Below are 18,833 nucleotides of genomic sequence, written 5' to 3'. Positions count from 1 at the left end.
GCAGCAGCAAACCCAGCTATCGCAAGTTTCTTCCCAACCCTAAATTTATTGCCACCTCATGGCACAGATCTTATCTCACCAATGGAAACTGTGGAGATGCAAGATATATAGCCGAGCTTGTTACCGCGCCCCCCAGCAGGAGCTGTCTACTGAGCGAAAGGGGTCATGCATAACCTAGCCTGAGTACTTGATTAGTTTGGCATTGACTGCATAGACGGACTTTTCCAAAAAGTTTTCTTGAATGAAATGATCAAGATGTACAGCTGTGGCTGTTGCCTTTCTCTCTCCAGACACACCAGATTATCCTCGACAGTCTGTGGGAACGAGAAGACGAATCTCACTTGCTACAATGGAGGCAACTGCTCAGAGTTCCAGGGTGAATTAAAGTGTCTGTGCCGGCCAGGTTTTACTGGGGAGCGGTGAGTCAACATTAGCACTTTCTAGAGAAGAAAAGTCTGGGCTGAACAACAGTGGGATTACTCAAAGTTGATTTCCCCTCCGATTTTTCATCTCTGTTCCCATAGGAAAATCCATGCTGACATACAGGTCCCACCAGAGTCAAACAAGAAAAGAGAAGGGAAAAAAAAATCACAGTTTAGGTCAAAACAAAGAACATTTTATTAGCCAAGACTTCAAATAGGAAAAGATGTCTTTGAAACAACGTAAAATGTGATATTTTTCTTTCTGATAAGTATTTCTGGATTCATGTTTCTAATACATGATGCAAATAGAGTTGCTAGGGAAGCAAAATAAAAAATACCTAAAAGATTGCCTCACAGAATTATCTAGAGCCCTGAAAGTAGATATGCCTTATCCATGTGAGTCTCTCTTTCCCAGCGACACCCTTCAACAACTCTTCAGCTAATACAGGGATGGTTGATGCGGAGTTGGCCATGGCTTCAGACAATGGCTGAAAATGCAGGCAAATTCGGATATGTACTTAACTGGCTGAAGGTGAGGTCAAAGATTTAAAAAAAGAAAAAAAGGATATACTCCACAGCTTTTATCAGCTTCTCAAAAGGATCAATGTCCCCCCTAATGATTATAAACCAAGGCTCTATCTAAGCTCTTATATATCTCTATATAAACAGATAATAAACAATTAACCATTTGTTGAGCACGGTCATGCATCTTATAAATATCCTCTCTAATTGTTATTAATGCCACTTTGCATTTGCCTAAACTGACGCTGAGGGGTCAAGTTACAGGTCAGGTGCCAATCCAGATGGGAGCTGCAGGGAGGCCGAGCCGCCTTCACAGCCTGTGCTCCTCTCCTGGATATGCTGACAGGAATGAATAAGCCTTTGCTTGCAGCAGTTAGAAGAAAGTGGGAACCGTGCTCCTTCCTCTCCTAGGCCATCCGCCACAAGATAACGATCTCGGAGCAAACTCCCTGCATTGAACGAATGAGATAAATGAAAATACAGAGCATTCAACAGAGAGAGTTTGACTGAATTAAATTTTCCCAGAAAGGTAGTTAATTAAATAATGGGCGTATTTGTGCTGACAAACTCCTGACAACTGCAGTTTGGATTCATTTGAATTTTCCCTTTTCCAGCTGGCTCCTCTGGCCCTACGCAGATCCAGCTCTTTTGCCATTTTCACAATGTAGGCCATCTCGTGTAGACCTGCCTTTTACCCTTTCAAGGTTCAATGACAAACCCAGCTCTTGCCTTCACAGCCTTTCAGTGCTTTGGCTCCAAGAGGCACATGCAGACCCAGACAGAGCGTGTACGTGCCAGGAAGCTCATAGCCCTGGCTCATATTTTCCCATGCAACATATTGTTAACCCAGAGACCATGCAGCTGGCCTCAAACTCTATATGCCTCCGAACTAGCGCAAATATTTCCTTGTCCTAAATATTCCCTTGACCAGCTCTTCCAGTGTTTTTAAGTGCTGATTATTTCCTGCCTATGTCACAGCTGAATGCTTACTATCACATTAATGCTCAATGGCACACCACATAGACTCATCCAAAGCCTTGGATTATTTTTCTCTGCTATCCACACATTATCCCCATTTCAAACAAACATTTCCTTTCCTCCAACATTTGTTTAAAAGAATAATCTTGCACTTAAATGCAAATTATTTCTTTGAAATGTGCTAAGAAAAGGAACTCCAAGTTTCCTTCCTCTCCCGGGGACTCTTTTCATCTAGATCAACTTCTCTGCTGCAAATGGATTTCTAAAAGAGTGAACACATGGTCAATAGATTCTGTGCTTTCAAAGTCCTTAATGTTAATGGACTTATTTATTCTGATTTTTGATGTATTAATTTTGATCTCTAATGAAAGCTCTGATAATGTTTATAATGAATGTTTGTGTGTGGTACACTCTTTAATTCAAGAGAGGAAGAGATAAGAAATGGAGAAAGAATAGCCAGAGGGAGACTAGAAAATACTAGACCATCTCCCAAGGCTTAGGGGAATGTGACTTCTGTAACATCCAAAATATTGAAAAACTGTCTTCCGGCAAATTGCCTCCTCTTCTGTCTGGCTAAACCCCCAACTTTATAGTGTCATCCTGGCAGGTTGCAAATGATGGATGGTGTGAACACTGGCCCACCCAGGACAAAAAGTGCTTGGCAGGCTCTCGCAAGTTGTCAGGTTTTGCTCAGATCTAATCGGAGAATCCTCCTTCCAGTCCAGAAGCCTGAGCCAAAAAAGGAAAACAAAATGTCTCAGCTATGCTTGGTATCCAGCAGGATAAGGAGCTGTTTTTCTGGGAAGAAATCTTTTTCTCCTTTATACCTTGGGTTGACCCTCCCCACCCACCCCCTCATCCCTCTTCACTTTGAGCCTAGTGATTAGTTGATGCCCTATGTATGCAAGTTTTACCTTTTGGAAGGTGAGAAATGAAAAACTGTTTACATTATGCTTTGACATCATAAGCTGCTCTTTAGGGATTCTTGAAGCTAACATTTTATATGAATTTCCCAGAGTAAAAGGGATGCCACAGTTACGGCTCTATGGTGAGGCCTAACAGTGCTTGGTTTTTAGCCTACGGTTGAGTGCTAAATACATACCTACTGAATGATTGAATAAAAGAGCCTGGTGAGTTAATTGGTAAATATACAGGAAAAAAAGCTGCTGGCCGAAGACCAAGTGAAAGATGACAGTGTCCCAGGGAAGAAGAAAATTTTGATATACCTTAGAATTGATATCACTTGTTTGGGAAAAATTCACCTTTTGAAAGTCATTCTTTTTTTTTTTTTAAGAATTTATTTATTTGAAGGAGAGACTGTGCACAAGCAGGGGGAGGGGCAGAGGCAGAGAGAGAAGCAGACTCCCCGCTGAGCAGGGAGCCCGATGGGGGACTCAATCCCAGGACCCTTAGGCAGATGCTTAACCGACTGAGTCACCCAGGTGCCCGTTGGCTTTTGCAAGTCATTCTACTTGAATATTGAAATATTACCCTTAGTTGTAAAACACATTTATTAGCAACTGACATTTTCTACTTATCCACTTTTGCTTTTTCTTAGAAAAAAAAAAAGAATTCCAAAGGAAAATAATAAAAAATTTCCAAGAATAAACCAATTTCTCCCCCTTGATTTTGATGAGCTCCCTTTCCTCCACAGCCTGAGGGCCGGATGCATCCGAATCGGGGCCCGGGGGGGGGGGGGGGGTCCTCCAGGTGTCAAAATGCGGCCTCCAGCGTCCCTGGGGGTGGGCAGGCCTCTAACTGCCCTTCAGGGCTTCTTGGTCTCTAAATACTTGCCCCTGTTTTCTCCTTCTACGGTGAGTACAGCATGTTGCCCTGAAGAACAAATTTGCTGCAGGAATCCTAAGAGGCGTGTCCCACCCCAGGGAGTGTGCGCAGATTGCACGGGAGCCGCTACAGCGGACCGCCCTGGGCCCGGTGGATAAGGGACCTTTTTCTGTTCTTTTCTTTTTCTTAATTTTGTTTTCTTAAAGATTTTATTTATTTGTTCATGAGAAACGGAGAGAGAGAGAGAGGGAGGGAGGGAGGGAGGCGGAGCCCCAGGCCGAGGGAGAGGCCGGCTCCCTGCGGGGAGCCCTGGCGGGACTGATCCCGGGACCCGGGGTCACGCCCTGGGCCGCAGGTGAGCGCGGCGCCGTGTCCTCTCCGCAGCGCGCAGCCGGGCTGGGGCTGGTGCGCAGAGGCCGAGGCCGCCGTGTGTGCTTCTCCTCCAGGTGCGACGAGGCGGCGGACGAGTGTGCGTCGGCTCCGTGTGCGCACGGCGGCCTCTGCCGGGGCCTGGGCCGCGGGTTCCAGTGCGTGTGCCCCGCGGCCTTCGCGGGCGAGCGCTGCGAGGTGCACGTAAGCGGGGGTCCGGGCGTGTGCCCCTCGGGCTCGGGGCCTCCCCTCCTGCCTCTGCGCCTGGCGGGGGGCGGGGCGGGGCGGGGGGGGGTGAGGTAGAGGGTGGAGGGGGGTGGGGTAGGGGGTGAAGGGGGGGTGCAGGGGAGGGGGGGTGGAGAGGGGGGTGAGGTGGAGGGTGGAAGGGGGAAGGGGGTGGAGAGGGTAGGGTGGGGGGTAGAGTGGGAGGGTGAGGGTGGAGTGGGGTGGTGGGAAGTGGAGGGGGTAGGGGGGAGTGGGGGTGGGAATGGGATGAAGAGAGGAGGGTGGAGAGGGGAGGGTGGAGAGGGTACGGGGGAGGGGAGGGGTGTGGATACGGTGGGGGTGGGGGGTGAAAGGGGGAAGGGGGGTGGAGAGGGGAGGGTGGAGACGTGGAGGGGGGGTGGGCGGGGCCCGAGGGGAGTGGGGGGGCGGGCACGCGGGGGCCAGAAAGAGCTGGCCACCGAGGGGGCTGAGGGCGGTGACCTTCCGGGGCCCCCGCGTCTGAAGGAGCCCTGCGGTGGGAGCCTGGGCCTGCCTGGGCTCTGGGTGCGCGGCTGTGATGGGCGCAGCCCCACGCAGCCCCACCCTAAGGCGCTTGGGTTCCCCGAGCCCACCTAGTATTCGTGGCGTGACACTGAGAATCACGGGTTAAACTGGGTTTTGCATCCGTGGTGTTTCGGTGCCTGGCTGCGCAGATGCTGCGTTGCCGACCCTCTGGGAAGTTAAATGTGTATATATTTGTATATACAGATTACTTTTATATCATATAGATCTCTTCATATATATAGCTATTATATATATAAAGAAGTTAAATGTGTATATATTTATATATATAAATTACTTTTCTATCTATCTATCTATCTATCTATCTATCTATCTATCTATCTATCTATCAAGGGAATCACATGAAATCCATAAAACGGAGAAAACAACTTTTCTGACAGCATTCCTACCAAATCTCAAATTCTCTCTCACCGGTATAATTTCTGATTCCGCCAAACCTCTCCTCCAGTAGAACGACAGAGAAACTCTACTTCCATGTCTTTTTCCTGCAACACTTTCTATTCAAAGAGAGTACCTTGGGTTAATTGCTTATAAATTTATGAATTTGCTGAATTGTCTATCAAATGGACTGATTTGAATTGCGTTTTGATGCATATTTAACAAAAATTAGGTACTGTTGCATGTCCATACACCAAAATATATATATATTATAAAACTTGATTTCTTGGAGGCATATTTTTCTAAAATTTGCAAGTAAATGTATCATCTTTGAGTATCTTCCTGAAAAAAATCGTGAAAGCATAGGACCTTTCCTTATCAAAATGTATTTGGCACAATGTTTTTTTAAAAAAATATATACCTGAAATGATGGATCTGTACGGTAAGTTAACTAATAGGATATGCAAAAAAAAATTATATGTATTTCTTGCCTTTAATAGCCTAAACATAATAATTTTTTAGAAAACTTTATTTGGTAATATTTTTAATTGCTTCCACTGGCATATTAGCATTTCTGCTAAATCTCTCTGTACAGATGCGCCCTTCCAAAGAAGACATTGCGCTCATTTAAAGGGAAAATTGCTTTGATCCTATGAATTAATTTAGAAAACAACTACAGTGCTAATGACCTGACAAATATAATTTTGTAAACGTGTCTATGTCTTTAGGAGCTGCTCTGGTTCAAAAACATGAGGGTGACTTACCCATTGGGTGACAACCCGATTGCTTTAAGAAAGTCGTTTTCCTGTGGAAATGGCCAAGGAAAACCTAAATATACCAATCGAAATGAAAGGACAAAGTGGTATACCATAAGAGCGAAGGAAACAGATTGAATTCTATTTGTCAATAGTAATAGATTTTATGCAGCAAATTCATACCCTGTAGAGCCCTGGCAGTCCTTTCAAACTGGAAGCCATTGATTTTGAAATCTTTCCTTTATCCTCCTTCTTCTCGCTCACATCCAGGCACCATACAGCTGTCTCAGATGGATCCGTTCCCAAGTTAGACTTTGTGACATGATATTCGGGGAAAACCCTCATCAATGTTTGCATTCCCAAATATTTGAAGTAAGCATAAAATAGATGACCAAAGACCACACATATATGGCTTCACACTGACTCCCTTTTCGGTATTTCTGTACTTACATACTTACAGGCCGCTGCAGTGTAATCTATTACCTTCCAAATATATCTGAGTCATTCTCAAACGCTTTGTGAAATTCTGATGTCTCTGTTGTCATTGGAACTGTCAGTTGCTTTTCTATTTTCCCGACGTCTTGCATGAGATACCTGACTTGAAAATATTTTCCCCTTTCTCTTTACTTTTCTGTATTTTTAATTGCATTGTGTGTGACTATGGCTTTTACATAGTTACACAGAAGAATAAAACTTTTGTTTCTGTATCTCTACTTATCATCCTCGGATAACTGTCTTCATTTGTCTTGACTGTGTCTTGCGTGGTAAGATATCCACAAGGCAGGCACACGTGTGTACACACACACACACACACACACACACACACACTCACCTCACATAATGGGCACATAAGCATCAGAGCTAACCTTCCTGAATTGAGGTCTGCTTCCCCAGATGTGTCCCTGCAAGAAAATATCTGGGGCCCTCAAAATCAAGGTCCCATGTACTTTCCCTCTCTGGCAAGTATTCCTCTAGGTGGCATTCTAGAAGTGATCATATCCCTAATTGTTCTCACAATGGGTTTACATTGTCCCTGCCCATAGTAGGCATAGTTCAATCTGGCTCCAGAGAGGGGCCATCTCACCTGAATGACCGAAATTCACACAAACTCCTATAGAACAAGCTTCTACAAAAAAACCTGTATTTAGCTTAATAACAGATCATTTACTTTTGTTTATTTTTAAGATTTAATACCTGAAGTCATAACTGGTTTTGGCCATGCCTCTTCCTTCTTTGTGTGTGGGTACATGAAGAATGGTTTTTATTACTTTCCTTTTTAGGAAATGGGGAAGTAGAGAAAATAGGAAGGTTTGCAGAAATTAGTGTTCTGGCAGCATGAGGAAACAATTAAATTCAAGTAACACTATTGAGGACCTACTCTGTGCCAGGGACTGTGATAAACTATTTATATATATTTTTTTTCAATATGAGTGACCAAAGTCTCCCAAAATCTTCACTAAATTGTATTTACAGATCCTTTTGCCATTTCTGAACTTATGCAGCTTAATCTTGCAAGATTAAAATGGAGTTCTTTCTGGAAATGGTGATACATAAAATTTGAATTTAATGATGTATGTAGGTAGGCAACCAGTGATGAAAAGAAATCTGGGTTGTCCAACTACCAAAATTACTACTATTTTGGACTCTTTCCCTTCTCTCCTTTTTTAATGTATGCAACAGTAACTTAATGACTATCTATTACGTGTCATGCTCTGGATTATGTACTAGGATTACGACTATAGGTGAGACACGAGCTGGCTCACAAATTGAAGGTCTGGCAGTGGATGTCGGTCAACAGTGGAGGACGGTTCTTGGTCAGTGCCAGGATGGAACTAAGCAGCAGCTGTAAAGGAGCACTCAGGAGGGGCAGTGTGCCCAGGCTTAGAGGTGGATGTGGAAGGACTTAAAGCCTATGCTGGGATTCAAAGGTAACCAGGTGTCAGGCTGTGGCAGGAGGGATGGAGCAACAGAGATTATTTCTGGAAGAAGGGGTCATGGAGCTCAGGCAGGGTGGCTGGAGCCTGAGGTGGGAAAACAGGAAGACCGAGGCTTCAGAAGTAGCAGAAATGAGTCCTTGTAAGTCAAATTAATGACCTGGCTTTTCCTTCTAAGAGTAATGGGGAGTCTTTAAAGAGGTTCAATCAAAAGAGTAACAGGATCGCACTTGCACTTTAGAAACATCACCTGGGCTTCTATAGAGAGGATGGATGAAAAGAAATGCAAAACTGGACCCCAAAAGACACAGTTAGGGGGCCGTTGCAGTAATCCAGATAAAAGGAAAGGACATTTGGCATGACCTGATATAGTCAAAAGGGATTGGAGGAGGTGGAGCTGAACAAATTGCGGAGCTGTAAGACCTACCTCGTGATTGTTTGGAGAAGGCTGGGGAATATTATTTAAAAATATTTGGTGATTTAATAAATGAATAAATATAAGTTCAGTGGGATATCCAAGTACAGTTACTAATCAATGTGAATATTCTAGTCTGGAGTTCAAGAGAGCTGAGCTGGGTGTCTAATTTTGGGTGTCATATCATAGATTTATTGATCTTTTGTATTCCATTCTCTACATCTATAATCCATTTGTATTTTTCCTAGTATCTTTTCTAGTTTTATTGAGGTATAAGTGACATAGAACAGGTGTAAGTTTGGGGGATCCCTGGGTGGCTCAGCGGTTTAGCGCCTGCGTTCAGCCCAGAGCGTGATCCTGGAGACCCAGGATCGAGTCCCGCATTGGGCTCGCTGCATGGAGCCTGCTTATCCCTCCGCCTCTCTCTCACTCTCTCTCTCTCTCTCTGTGTGTCTCTCATGAACAAATAAATAAAATCTTAAAAAAAAAAAGAACAGGTGTAATTTAAGGTGTGCAATTGGTTAGTTTGCTACCCTGAGATATTGCAAAATGACTGCCGCCATAGCCTTAGCTAACACCTCCACCTCATTACGTAATTACCATTTCTTTTTTGGAGTGAGAACATCTACCATCTATATTCTTAGAAACTTTTTTGAGATTTTATTTATTTATTTGAGAGAGAGAGAGAGAGCAAGAGCAGGTGTAACGGCAGAAGGAGAGGGAGAAACAGACTCCCCGCTGAGCAGGGAGCCTGACACGGGGCTCGATCCCAGGACCCTGAGATCATGACCTGAACTGAAGGCAGACACTGAATCGACTGAGCCACCCAGGTGCCCGTCTTAGCATCTTTTAAGTGTGCAGTACAGTCATGTGGTGAGCTATTAGTCATCATGTTGAATATTAGACTCCTAGAACTTATTCATTGTATCAGTAAAAGCTTGACCCTTTATCCAGCATCTCTCCAACCCGTCACCCTCTGCTCCTGGCTAACACCATGCTACTCTCTGTTTCTACGTTTTGTGCAATGTTTTTAGAGTTGGTATGCGAGTGCGATCACGCAGTACTTTTTATCTTCTGTCTGAATTATTTCACTTAGCATAACACCCTCAAGATCCAAATGACAGGATTTCTTTCCTTCTCATGTGGAATAATATTCTCTTGTGTATATGTACCAGACCTTCTTTACTCATTTATCGGATCGGTTGTTTTCATACTTTGGCTGTAGCGAGTAATGCTGCAATGAACATGCGCATACAGGTAGTTCTTTGAGGCAATGGTTTCATTTCCTTTGGCTATGTAGCCAGAAATGGGAGAGCTGGATCACACAGTAGCTCTGTTTTTAATGTTTTAAGGAATCTCCATACTACTTTTCATAGTGGCTGCACCAACTTATATTCCCACCAGGAGAGCTATTTCTCTACAACCTCACCAACACTTGTTATGTCTTATCTTTTTGACGATAGCCATTCTGATGAGTGTGAGGTGATACCTCATTGTGGTTTTGAACTATATTTCCATGATGATTGGTGATGTTGAACACCTTTTCATGTGGCTGTGGGCATTGATAAATCTTCTTTGGAAAAATGTCCATTCAGTTTCTCTGCCCATTTTTTAAATCAGATTGAGGTTTTTTGGCTATTGAGTTGTATGAGTTCCTTACACATTTTGGATATTAACCCCTTATCAGATCTATGATTTGCAAATATTTTCTTGCATTCCATACGTTGCCTTTTCATTTCATTGATGGCTCCTTTGCTGTACAGAAGCCTTCTAGTTTGATGTAATCCCACGTTTGCTTGTATTGCCTTTGCTTTTGGTATCAAATCCAAAAAAAATCATTGCCAAGATTGATATCAAGGAACTTAACACCATATGTTTTTGTTGAAGAATTTTATGGTGTCAGGTCTTACATTCAAGTCTTGGATCCACTTTGAGCTGATTTTTTATTGGTGTGAGAAATTCAGTTTTATTCTTTGGTGTGTGGCTATTCAGTTTTCCCAACACCATTTATTGAAAAGATAATCCTTATTTTTGGCTCCGTTGTCATAAATTAATTGGCCATATATTGGTGGATTTATTTCTGGGCTCTCGATTTTGTTCCATTTGTCTATGTGTCTGTTTTTATGCCAAACCCATACTGCTTGAAATCAGAAAGTGTGCTGTCTTCAGCTTTACTCTCCCTTCCCAAAATTGCTTTGGCTATTCAGGGTCTTTTGTGGTTCTATATAAATCTTAGGGTTGTTTGTTCTATTTCTAGGACAAATGCCATTGGAATTTTTTTAGAGGTTGAATTAAATATATGGATTGGCCTAGGTATGGACATTTGAACAATATAAATTCTTCCAATTCATGAGCGTGGGATATCTTTCCATTATCTGTCTCTTTAATTTGTCTCATCCCTATCTTACAGCATTTAGCATACAGATCTTTTATTTCCTTAGTTACATTTATTCCTGAGTCTTTTATTTTCTTTGATGTTATTGTAAATGGGATTATTTGCCTATTTCTCTTTCAGATATTTTGTTGTTGATGTAGAGAGATGCAACGTATTTTTGTATGGTGTAAAACACCTAGAAGGAAACATAAGGAAAAAGCTTTATGACATCGGTCTTGGCAATGACTTCATGGGTATGGCACCAAAAGCCCAGAGAACAAAAGCAAGAATAGACAAATAGAACTACCTCAAACTTCAAAACTCCTGCACATTAAAGAAGCAATCAGTTGAGCGATTTTTATCCTTCACTCTGCTAATGTGGTGTGTTATATTGACTAACTTATATGTTGCACTGTCCTTGCATCCCAGGGCTGTCACTTGGTCATGATACATAATCTTCTCAACATGGTATTGAACTTGCTTTTCTAGTATTTTGTTGAGATTTTTGCATCCATGTTCATCATGGATATTGGCCTGTGGTTCTCTTTTTTTGTGGTATCTTCATCTGGCTTTTGTATCAGGATAATGTTGACTTTATGAGATGAGTTTGGATATTTTCTCTCCTCATCAGTATCTTTTTTGAAATGTTTAAGAAGGATTGGAGTTCATTCTTCTTTAAATGTGTGGTAGGATTTACCAGTGTGCCATCTGGTGCTGGGCTTTTCTTGGTTGGGAGGGTAAATGATCACATTTCTAACACCAAAATAACTGTTGTGAAAAGGAATAGATGACACTATTGAAACTGCAAATAATGACATGTACTGGCACTGCTTTCAACTTGAGAGGCTCTCATATTTGTAAATCCAGTTTGTCCCCCTCATAATATCCCTGAGAGGCATTAACATCTTTAATTTAAAGATAAATGAATAGAGACTTAAAGGGGTTACCTGAATTTCTCCAGGTCAGGTATGCAGGAAGAATCAGAGCTAGGGTTTATCCACATCACTTTTTCCAAGTCTAATGCTAACGAAAGGTTTGAGGTCTGTCACTTAGGACTCAGGAAAGGGATCTTGGAGTAAGTAGCAGGAGTTTTGTTGCCCTCTTATTGTTGTCGAAACTGGTAAAAAAGAAAAAAAGAAAAAAATATATATACACATACATATGTTAGTCATCATCAGGAACGGTTTGGAAAACCATATAAGAACTCCTTTCCAATGCAACCGTAAATTTTTGGTGCCTATTGACTGGTTGCCACATCTCTTGAAGGAACTGACACAAATAGAGATGATAGCAGGGATAATTAGAATAATCAGAGAGGGGATTCGAGGAGTAAGCAGACACGTCTAATTCCTAAAGTGACTCTTCATCCCGGCTAAATGAAGAGTCTGAACATACATGCAAATGAGTGGGTGTCCTGATCGAGGGAACCCGTTCAGAAAATCCCAGAGTTCCAGGATGGGAGGCATTCACTGAGATGTAGTAAGTCTAGCAAGTGATAGGAAATTCTCTCTCACACACTAAAAAATTTATAGAACTCATTAAACTAAGAGAGTAAAGCAGAAAGTAAAAATAAACTCAGCAGGGATTTTGAGTCATTTATGAATGACAGAGTCACAGATGGTTTCTGAGAGGGTTAGAGCTGTGCTTGATCAGAACGGCTCATGTCAAGGATGATGCCAACTGGCCCACATCCTCGGGCTTCTGTTAAGAACAGAGCACCGGCCAGTGGCACAGGAGGCTTCCTCTCTGTGGCAGCCTCTTTGTGCTCTCAATTTGGCCTTTAGGAGGGAGGTTCCCAGAATGGCATTCTCTACAAATGGTTATTTTTAAAAACGCTGTCACTTATCACTGAGTTTCCACTAATTAGCATTCAGGAAGGAGTAAATATAGAGCTAACATAAGAAACGGTTCTGAAATGTTATTTTGATGCATTTCAATCACTGAAATCAGCTCTGATTCAGTTCACTAATCTGTTTTCCTTTCATCTTTTCACACATTATTAAGACTTCTGCTTCACCAAGTATAATTAATGCTCTTCATTTCTAAATGTGGGGTCATCAGCACCAGCTTCACAGAAATCATGTAATGATTTCATGTAATGTTGACCTTCACCTTCAGAACACATTTCTTCCTGTGTCCAAAATAGAACAGAAGCAGGCGATAGAGAGTGCGGCCCCTGGATTGTAGGTATAACTGAATTGCTTGGTGTGAAGCCACAGACAACTGTCAGAAATAACCAGGTTGAAGTTTGCCACTGGGTTGACTAGCTAACCAAGTCAAACAGCTTTGGAGGTACCTGTCAGATTAATCTCATCATCTTTTAAATCTTCCTGATGGGATCATTGCATTGCTACAATATTGGGCTTTGCCGAAACTGGCTTTTAAAATATTTATTTATCCATTTGTCCACCATTTATTGAGAGTCTGCTATAGACAAAGCTCCGAGCCAAGCAAGGTGAGCAACTAAACTATGCACAAAGGATGTGTTCCTGCTCTCAAAGAGCTTAGGCAGGAGAACTGAGTAACTTCCATGGATAGATCCACCCACATAGTTTTACAATTTTGTAAATAACGAAGGTATCTGAAATGTGCCTATAATGGCGTATGTTGGTTATGACAAGGGTGACCGCGTTATTTTTCAACTGGAGTATCTTGAGAGTGAAAGCGAGAACTGATAATAATCATGCTGGACAACAGCCTCAACTAATATTGCTCTGTGCAGACTGAGATATATCCTAGTTATTGCCCAAGGGGGAATGCATTATGTTTCATTGGATCCACTTCCATTCTCTTCAAAATGTGGTTGAAGTCTATCATAGATCATTTCGGAAATGAGGTGTACATGACTCAAACCAATTAGTTGGCCAACTGACTCAAAGCAAACAATGAAGTCAATTGCATCTTGTTAGTTGCCATTTTCTTGAATTATCCCCCTTGTTTTATACTCGGGGAGAACTTTGGCGTTGGTTCCATCTATTCAGAACAGAGTTGTGATCAACCAAACTGAAAACTGCTGGGACGCGATCAGATACCATGCTATTGCCTAGTTTGACATGACATGAATTTAATTTTTCCTGATTTTTAATTTTTCACGAATGGAGAGTGTAGATTCCTATGTAATGTGGCTTTTCTTCTTGAATGACTTACATTCCCTTTAGGAAATGAAGCTTCGGCTCATTGAATCCATTGCTGATCTTTTTTTGTGAGAGCAAATGGAGTGACATGTAGAAAACGAGGTACCCTCGAGGGAATTCAAATAGCCAGATAACTGACTTGGAGTTAGTAATTGTTTCAATATTATTTCTACTTAAAACTTTCATGACGCGTAGTACCTATTTATGGATTGTATGCATAGGATTTTCCTAACCTGTGTAAAAAAAAAATGTCTTTATTTCTAAAAGGGCATAAAGACCATGGCTATTATAGTTTACTCACAATTATAATTTCTGAATCACAGAATGTGGCATGTAAACTGTAGAAATCTATCGGAAACTAATTGTATACAGAAAGGAAGCAACATATTAATAATACAGCTCATCCAAAACAAATAGGCTACTTGCAGTGAAATGCATTTGGTCATTTGGGAGGCATGTTCATGCTTGTCTCATGGTCTACTTGAGTTTAATTTAGTTCCACATGTGGCTCTGAATTACTTCCACCCATTTCCCCCAGTATTTCTTGAATAATCCCATCGGATAGCAAGCTTTATGGTGTAGAGGACAACTGAGGTGTCAGTACATTTGTTATTTAAAGTGGCAAAGTACATAGTAATGCTTGAGAGATGACGGAAATCTCTCTAGTTGAGAACCTAAAACTCAGGGGAAAAATTACATTTTAAAAGCAAAATGTTCCTTTGAGTTTTTTAATAGCCAGCATCAAGTTACGTATATAATGGATACTCAGTGGTCACTAACGTACTAAGGAGTGAAATGTTTTTGAAGTTCAAAGTGGCAGTTTCTAACTCAAGAGAATCATGCACGTGTGTGTGTGTGTGTGTATGTGTGTGTACATATTCAACTTGCCCCATGGGTATTGAAATTAATGAAATTAATGAAAGTGAGAGTATTAAGTCTAGAAAGTTGGCCCATTTTTCCTACCAATTTTGCGAAATGCAAAAGGCAAGTCTCAGACATGAGCAGCCACTTCAGTGATGAGACTGTCCTAAGGATGGGTGAGTCACACTCTCCGTTAGGGGAACAATTCCATCCAAAAACCAAATGCACAGAAACCCTATTATTTATGCTGAAGTGGAATTTGATATGAACTGGCTTTTTCCTGAGCTGGTCCCAGAGGAAGCTTAGATCCATAAAGACACGGGCTCACACCTGTAATGTGACCACGTGGACACCCAAGGACGCCCGCAGAGCAGCCCGCAGGGATAGAGTTCCCTTGGCTGCGTTTTTGCTTTTGGAGGAGCAGTCCCTTATATCAGATGCACAGAGCCCCCCCAGATCCTGGGGACGGGGGGAGGAGCATAATGTGTCTTCGAGGATGACTGCGGTTGCGTTCTTAAAATCCACGTTCTCTTGACTCCTCTAAAGCAAGTGAGAGCCGACTTTGGGAAAGGGCCTATGAAGGGATGCGGGGCTCGTTTCTTTGAGGCTTGCGTGCTCGTTTCCTTCCTCTGGGCCTGGCCAAGCATGTGCGTGCTCAAACCTTGCCCGGGAAAGCTTCCCGGCCCCTCTCCCCTTCCCCACAGGTCCTGGGAGCGTCGTCGCGTCGCCACAGCAGCCTCCGGGCAGCCCTGTCCTGACGCTGCGAGTCTGTGGAGTGCTGCCTCCCGGCCGGGCCTTCCGCACCGCGGCTCCTTCCTCAGACTCGTGATGGTGTCTCCCCGCTGTGCCGACGGCTCGAAGCCCGGGAGGGGTTCGGCCCCTTTCCCGAGGACACCCAGGCCTCGAGTTGCAGCACAAGCGTCCGCATCTCGGGGCCGGTACCTCCCCGCCGCCTTGTCCTCCGTCCTGTCAGCTGTAGGAAGGTGGGGGCCGTGGGTCCCTTGCCCCTGGACCGCCGCAGCCCGGCCACGTGCCTGGCAGAGGCAGGTGCCGCAGTGCGTCCTGGGGGAGTAGGCGGGTGCGGGGAGAGGACGTGCGCTGCCCGCGGGAGGGAGCCCGGAGGTTTCCAGGGGTGAGGAGCAGGGGGGTCGCGCCCCCGAGATGCGCCAGCCGGGCCTTGACGAATGAGCAGGGACTGTCCTGGCAAAATCTAAACGACCCCCCCCCCGGCGGCCCCCAGTGTTTTTCTTTTGTTTCCTCTTGATCGTTTGTTCCCAAAGTGTTGGTGACCCCGTTTGTCCCTGACGAGATTCAGTCACGAGGCCGCCCGCGCCTGAAGGCCGCCGGGCCCCACCGGGAGGGCCCCACTGGGCGGGCGACTCCCTGCGCTCTGGCTGCTTCCTCGCTGCTCTGTAGCCGCCTTCTGGCGTCTGTGAGGCTTGAGGAGGGCGACCGGGAAAGCCGCCCTCAGCGCCGGAGCCGTCACAGGGCTGGCCGGGCCGGGCCCAGAGCGGGGCAGGAGGCCTGGGGGGGGGGGGGGGCGCCCCTGGGCCCGACGAGACAGCACGGCCTCCCACGGCCGGTGAAGAGGCTCGGAGCCGCGAGGGCGGAAGGCAGGCCTGGAGAGATGGGCGGACGCCGGGAGGATCCGGGAGCGAGCCGGGGGCTGGGCCGCCTCAGGGCCGCGGGCGCCCCAGAGCATCCCCACCCAGACCAAAGCTCTCGTCGGCGGTTTGTTTTGTTTTGTTTTGTTTTGTTTTTCACAAAACTGCTCGTCGGAAAAGCCTTCCGAGACGTCTCCAGACGTTCCCCCGTGGCCCGACTGGCCCGGCCCGATGGCCTGTGGGGTCGGCTCGCGGCCCGGCCGGCCTCCCTCCTGGGGATGAGGACCCCCCACCCCGCCGCTGAAAGGCCGAGGGGCTTCCCAAAGTTACCATTTGCGTCCCCGCGTGTGTTTCCACAACCGTGCCTGACGTCGGGGAGGAATCCGGGAAATGCACTCCACCAGCCCCACGCCCCGAATTTCGAGGAAACTTGCATCTGGTTTCAGAGGCAAACACTACGATGTAGTGAGAAGACGCGCCCCTGATGTGCCTCGGAGGCCAAAGCACAGCGTGAATTCACAGGAGTCTGGTCACTGCGAGCCGTTAGGAGGGGGGACGTTTTCCGGGAGCAGGTGGGAATTAAGGGAGGCCGCGGAACCGAGAAAGCTCATTTGGAGGACAGGAATTGGGAGAGCCTGTCCCCAAGAGAGGCCAGAGAGAAAAAAGGTCACAAGTAAAGATGTGATAGTGGGGGCCGCCTGGGGGGCTCAGTGGTTGAGCGTCTGCCTTGGGCCCAGGTCGTGACCCCGGGGTCCTGGGATCGAGTCAGGCATCGGGCTCCCTGCAGGGAGCCTGCTTCTCCCTCTGCCTACGTCTCTGCCTCTCTCTTTCTGTGTCTCTCATGGATAAATAAATATTTTCAAAAAAAGATGTGATAGTGGGAAAAGGTTCAGGTGACATGAAGTCCAGAGAGTGGAGAGGCCTGCCCGGAACAGGCCAACGGTGATGGGGACGAATGGGATGTAAAACTGGTCGCATTAAGGTCAGGGCTGGGTTTGTAGATTAAACCACCCAAGCATCTATTAAAATGCAGCCAGAGTAGGAAGAGCGGCCCCACGGTTGGACGAGGTAAGCCTGGGCGCTGTTTTCCTGGGAGCAGTTTCCTGCCAGTGGGGAGCACACGGGAACAGCCTCGAACTTTCTCACTAGAAGGGGCCTTACACCAAAAACGGTAGCAGTTTTCTTTAATGATGGTCCTAATGGATTAATGAAAGCTCCCCAATGACATTCGTAGACTTATTCTTTCCAGTTGGAACCCAAACCAATAGAAACTATTCCTCGTTCCAGAAATTTCTTTTTTTATTTTTTTTCTGTATAATGCTGTGCAGGCAGGCAGTTTTCCTTGAGCAGGTTTTGGGGGCCGATGGAGCAGGTTTGTTTGTTTTTCTAATGAGTTTGTGAAAGGCAGATATTCTTTAAGCCAATTTTTTATTTCCGCTAATTAAAAGTTTTCTGTGGGCATAGTTTTATTAGTAAGTCTTGCTTTAAGCACCTAAAAAAAAGAGAGAGAGAGAGAGAGAGACTTCATTTGAATCTTTCTAAAGTTCTTGTTCATTAATTGAGGATTTTCAGGCCTGTGATGTTTTTGGTCTGAGGAGGTTCAAGTATAACCAGATTAAGTCTCCCTTCAGGAAAAATTGAGCCAATTCCCTAGACCAAGCCCCACTAAAAAAAGAGTCTTGGAGGCAATACACAGCTGCTGTTATTTTTTTTTTTTTGTCATCTTAAAGGTTATAAAATCGAGAAATATATTGATTCACTTAAAGCAATGCCTCATTGAGCAAATCGATATAAAATGTACCCTGTGCCCAGCAGTAGGTGGTTTGAATATTTTTTGTGATTCGTGCAATCCATTTTCAAAGCCAAGGAAACCAGAAGATTCTGAGAGTGAGCCATTAGCTGTCCTTGGGGACTTAACGGCTCAATGCAGAGGAAACCCCACGGTTTGGGCCTCAGGTGAGCGGGATTTTCGTGGTGCCCTTTCTGCCAGCAGTTGTGCCTCCTCTGATAATGACTGCTCCTCATGACCAAAAGCATCCAGCGTGCGATGCCTCATTTAATCCTAATCACCAGCGGTAGTGTAATTTCCAATCCACAGATGTTAAAACTAAGGCCTAAACAAGTTAATGAATCATTAACTACGCAAGCGTCATGCACTTCATCTAAACTCAAATCCGTGCCCCTTTCTCCAATACGCAGTCTTGGGTTTCATGTCCTAATTCGTAAAGTGCACCACTTGGAGGCCGTTTGCAAGCAGCCCGCCCTACCTGAAAATTTTAGAAATGTTAACATTTCTCAATTGTAAAATGAATGTTTAAAATAGGTGCCATTGCAAATGATTTCCCAAAACACAAGTGTTTCCTGAAGCCCGCTATACCCAGGGACCTCTGTGGAGGTTTTGGAGGAACAGTTCGGGAGGGCAAATGAGGAATGTAGATGGGAAAGAGATTGTGAATCTGCTCTCTGCCCCTAATGGGACCCAGTGTCTATTTATTTTTACCATTAAGTCCTGTGAA

The 18,833-nt window shown here is 44.6% G+C and overlaps 1 protein-coding gene across 1 annotated transcript in view; it reads left to right on the top strand.

Annotated features, from left to right (window-relative positions):
• Nucleotides 1-18,833, top strand: part of CRB1 (crumbs cell polarity complex component 1) — a 213,077-nt gene that overhangs the window by 176,869 nt on the left and 17,375 nt on the right. Inside the window, exons 10-11 of the mRNA XM_025429725.3 lie at nucleotides 291-419; nucleotides 4,154-4,280. Of these exons, the coding sequence (XP_025285510.3) occupies nucleotides 291-419; nucleotides 4,154-4,280 (256 nt within the window). The remainder of the gene's footprint in view (nucleotides 1-290; nucleotides 420-4,153; nucleotides 4,281-18,833) is intronic.

The sequence above is a fragment of the Canis lupus genome, chromosome 7, assembly GCF_003254725.2.
Source record: "Canis lupus dingo isolate Sandy chromosome 7, ASM325472v2, whole genome shotgun sequence".
Taxonomy (NCBI): Eukaryota; Metazoa; Chordata; class Mammalia; order Carnivora; family Canidae; genus Canis; species Canis lupus.
The sequence above is the reverse complement of the archived record's forward strand: the minus strand, read 5'-3'. Positions and strand labels throughout refer to the sequence as shown.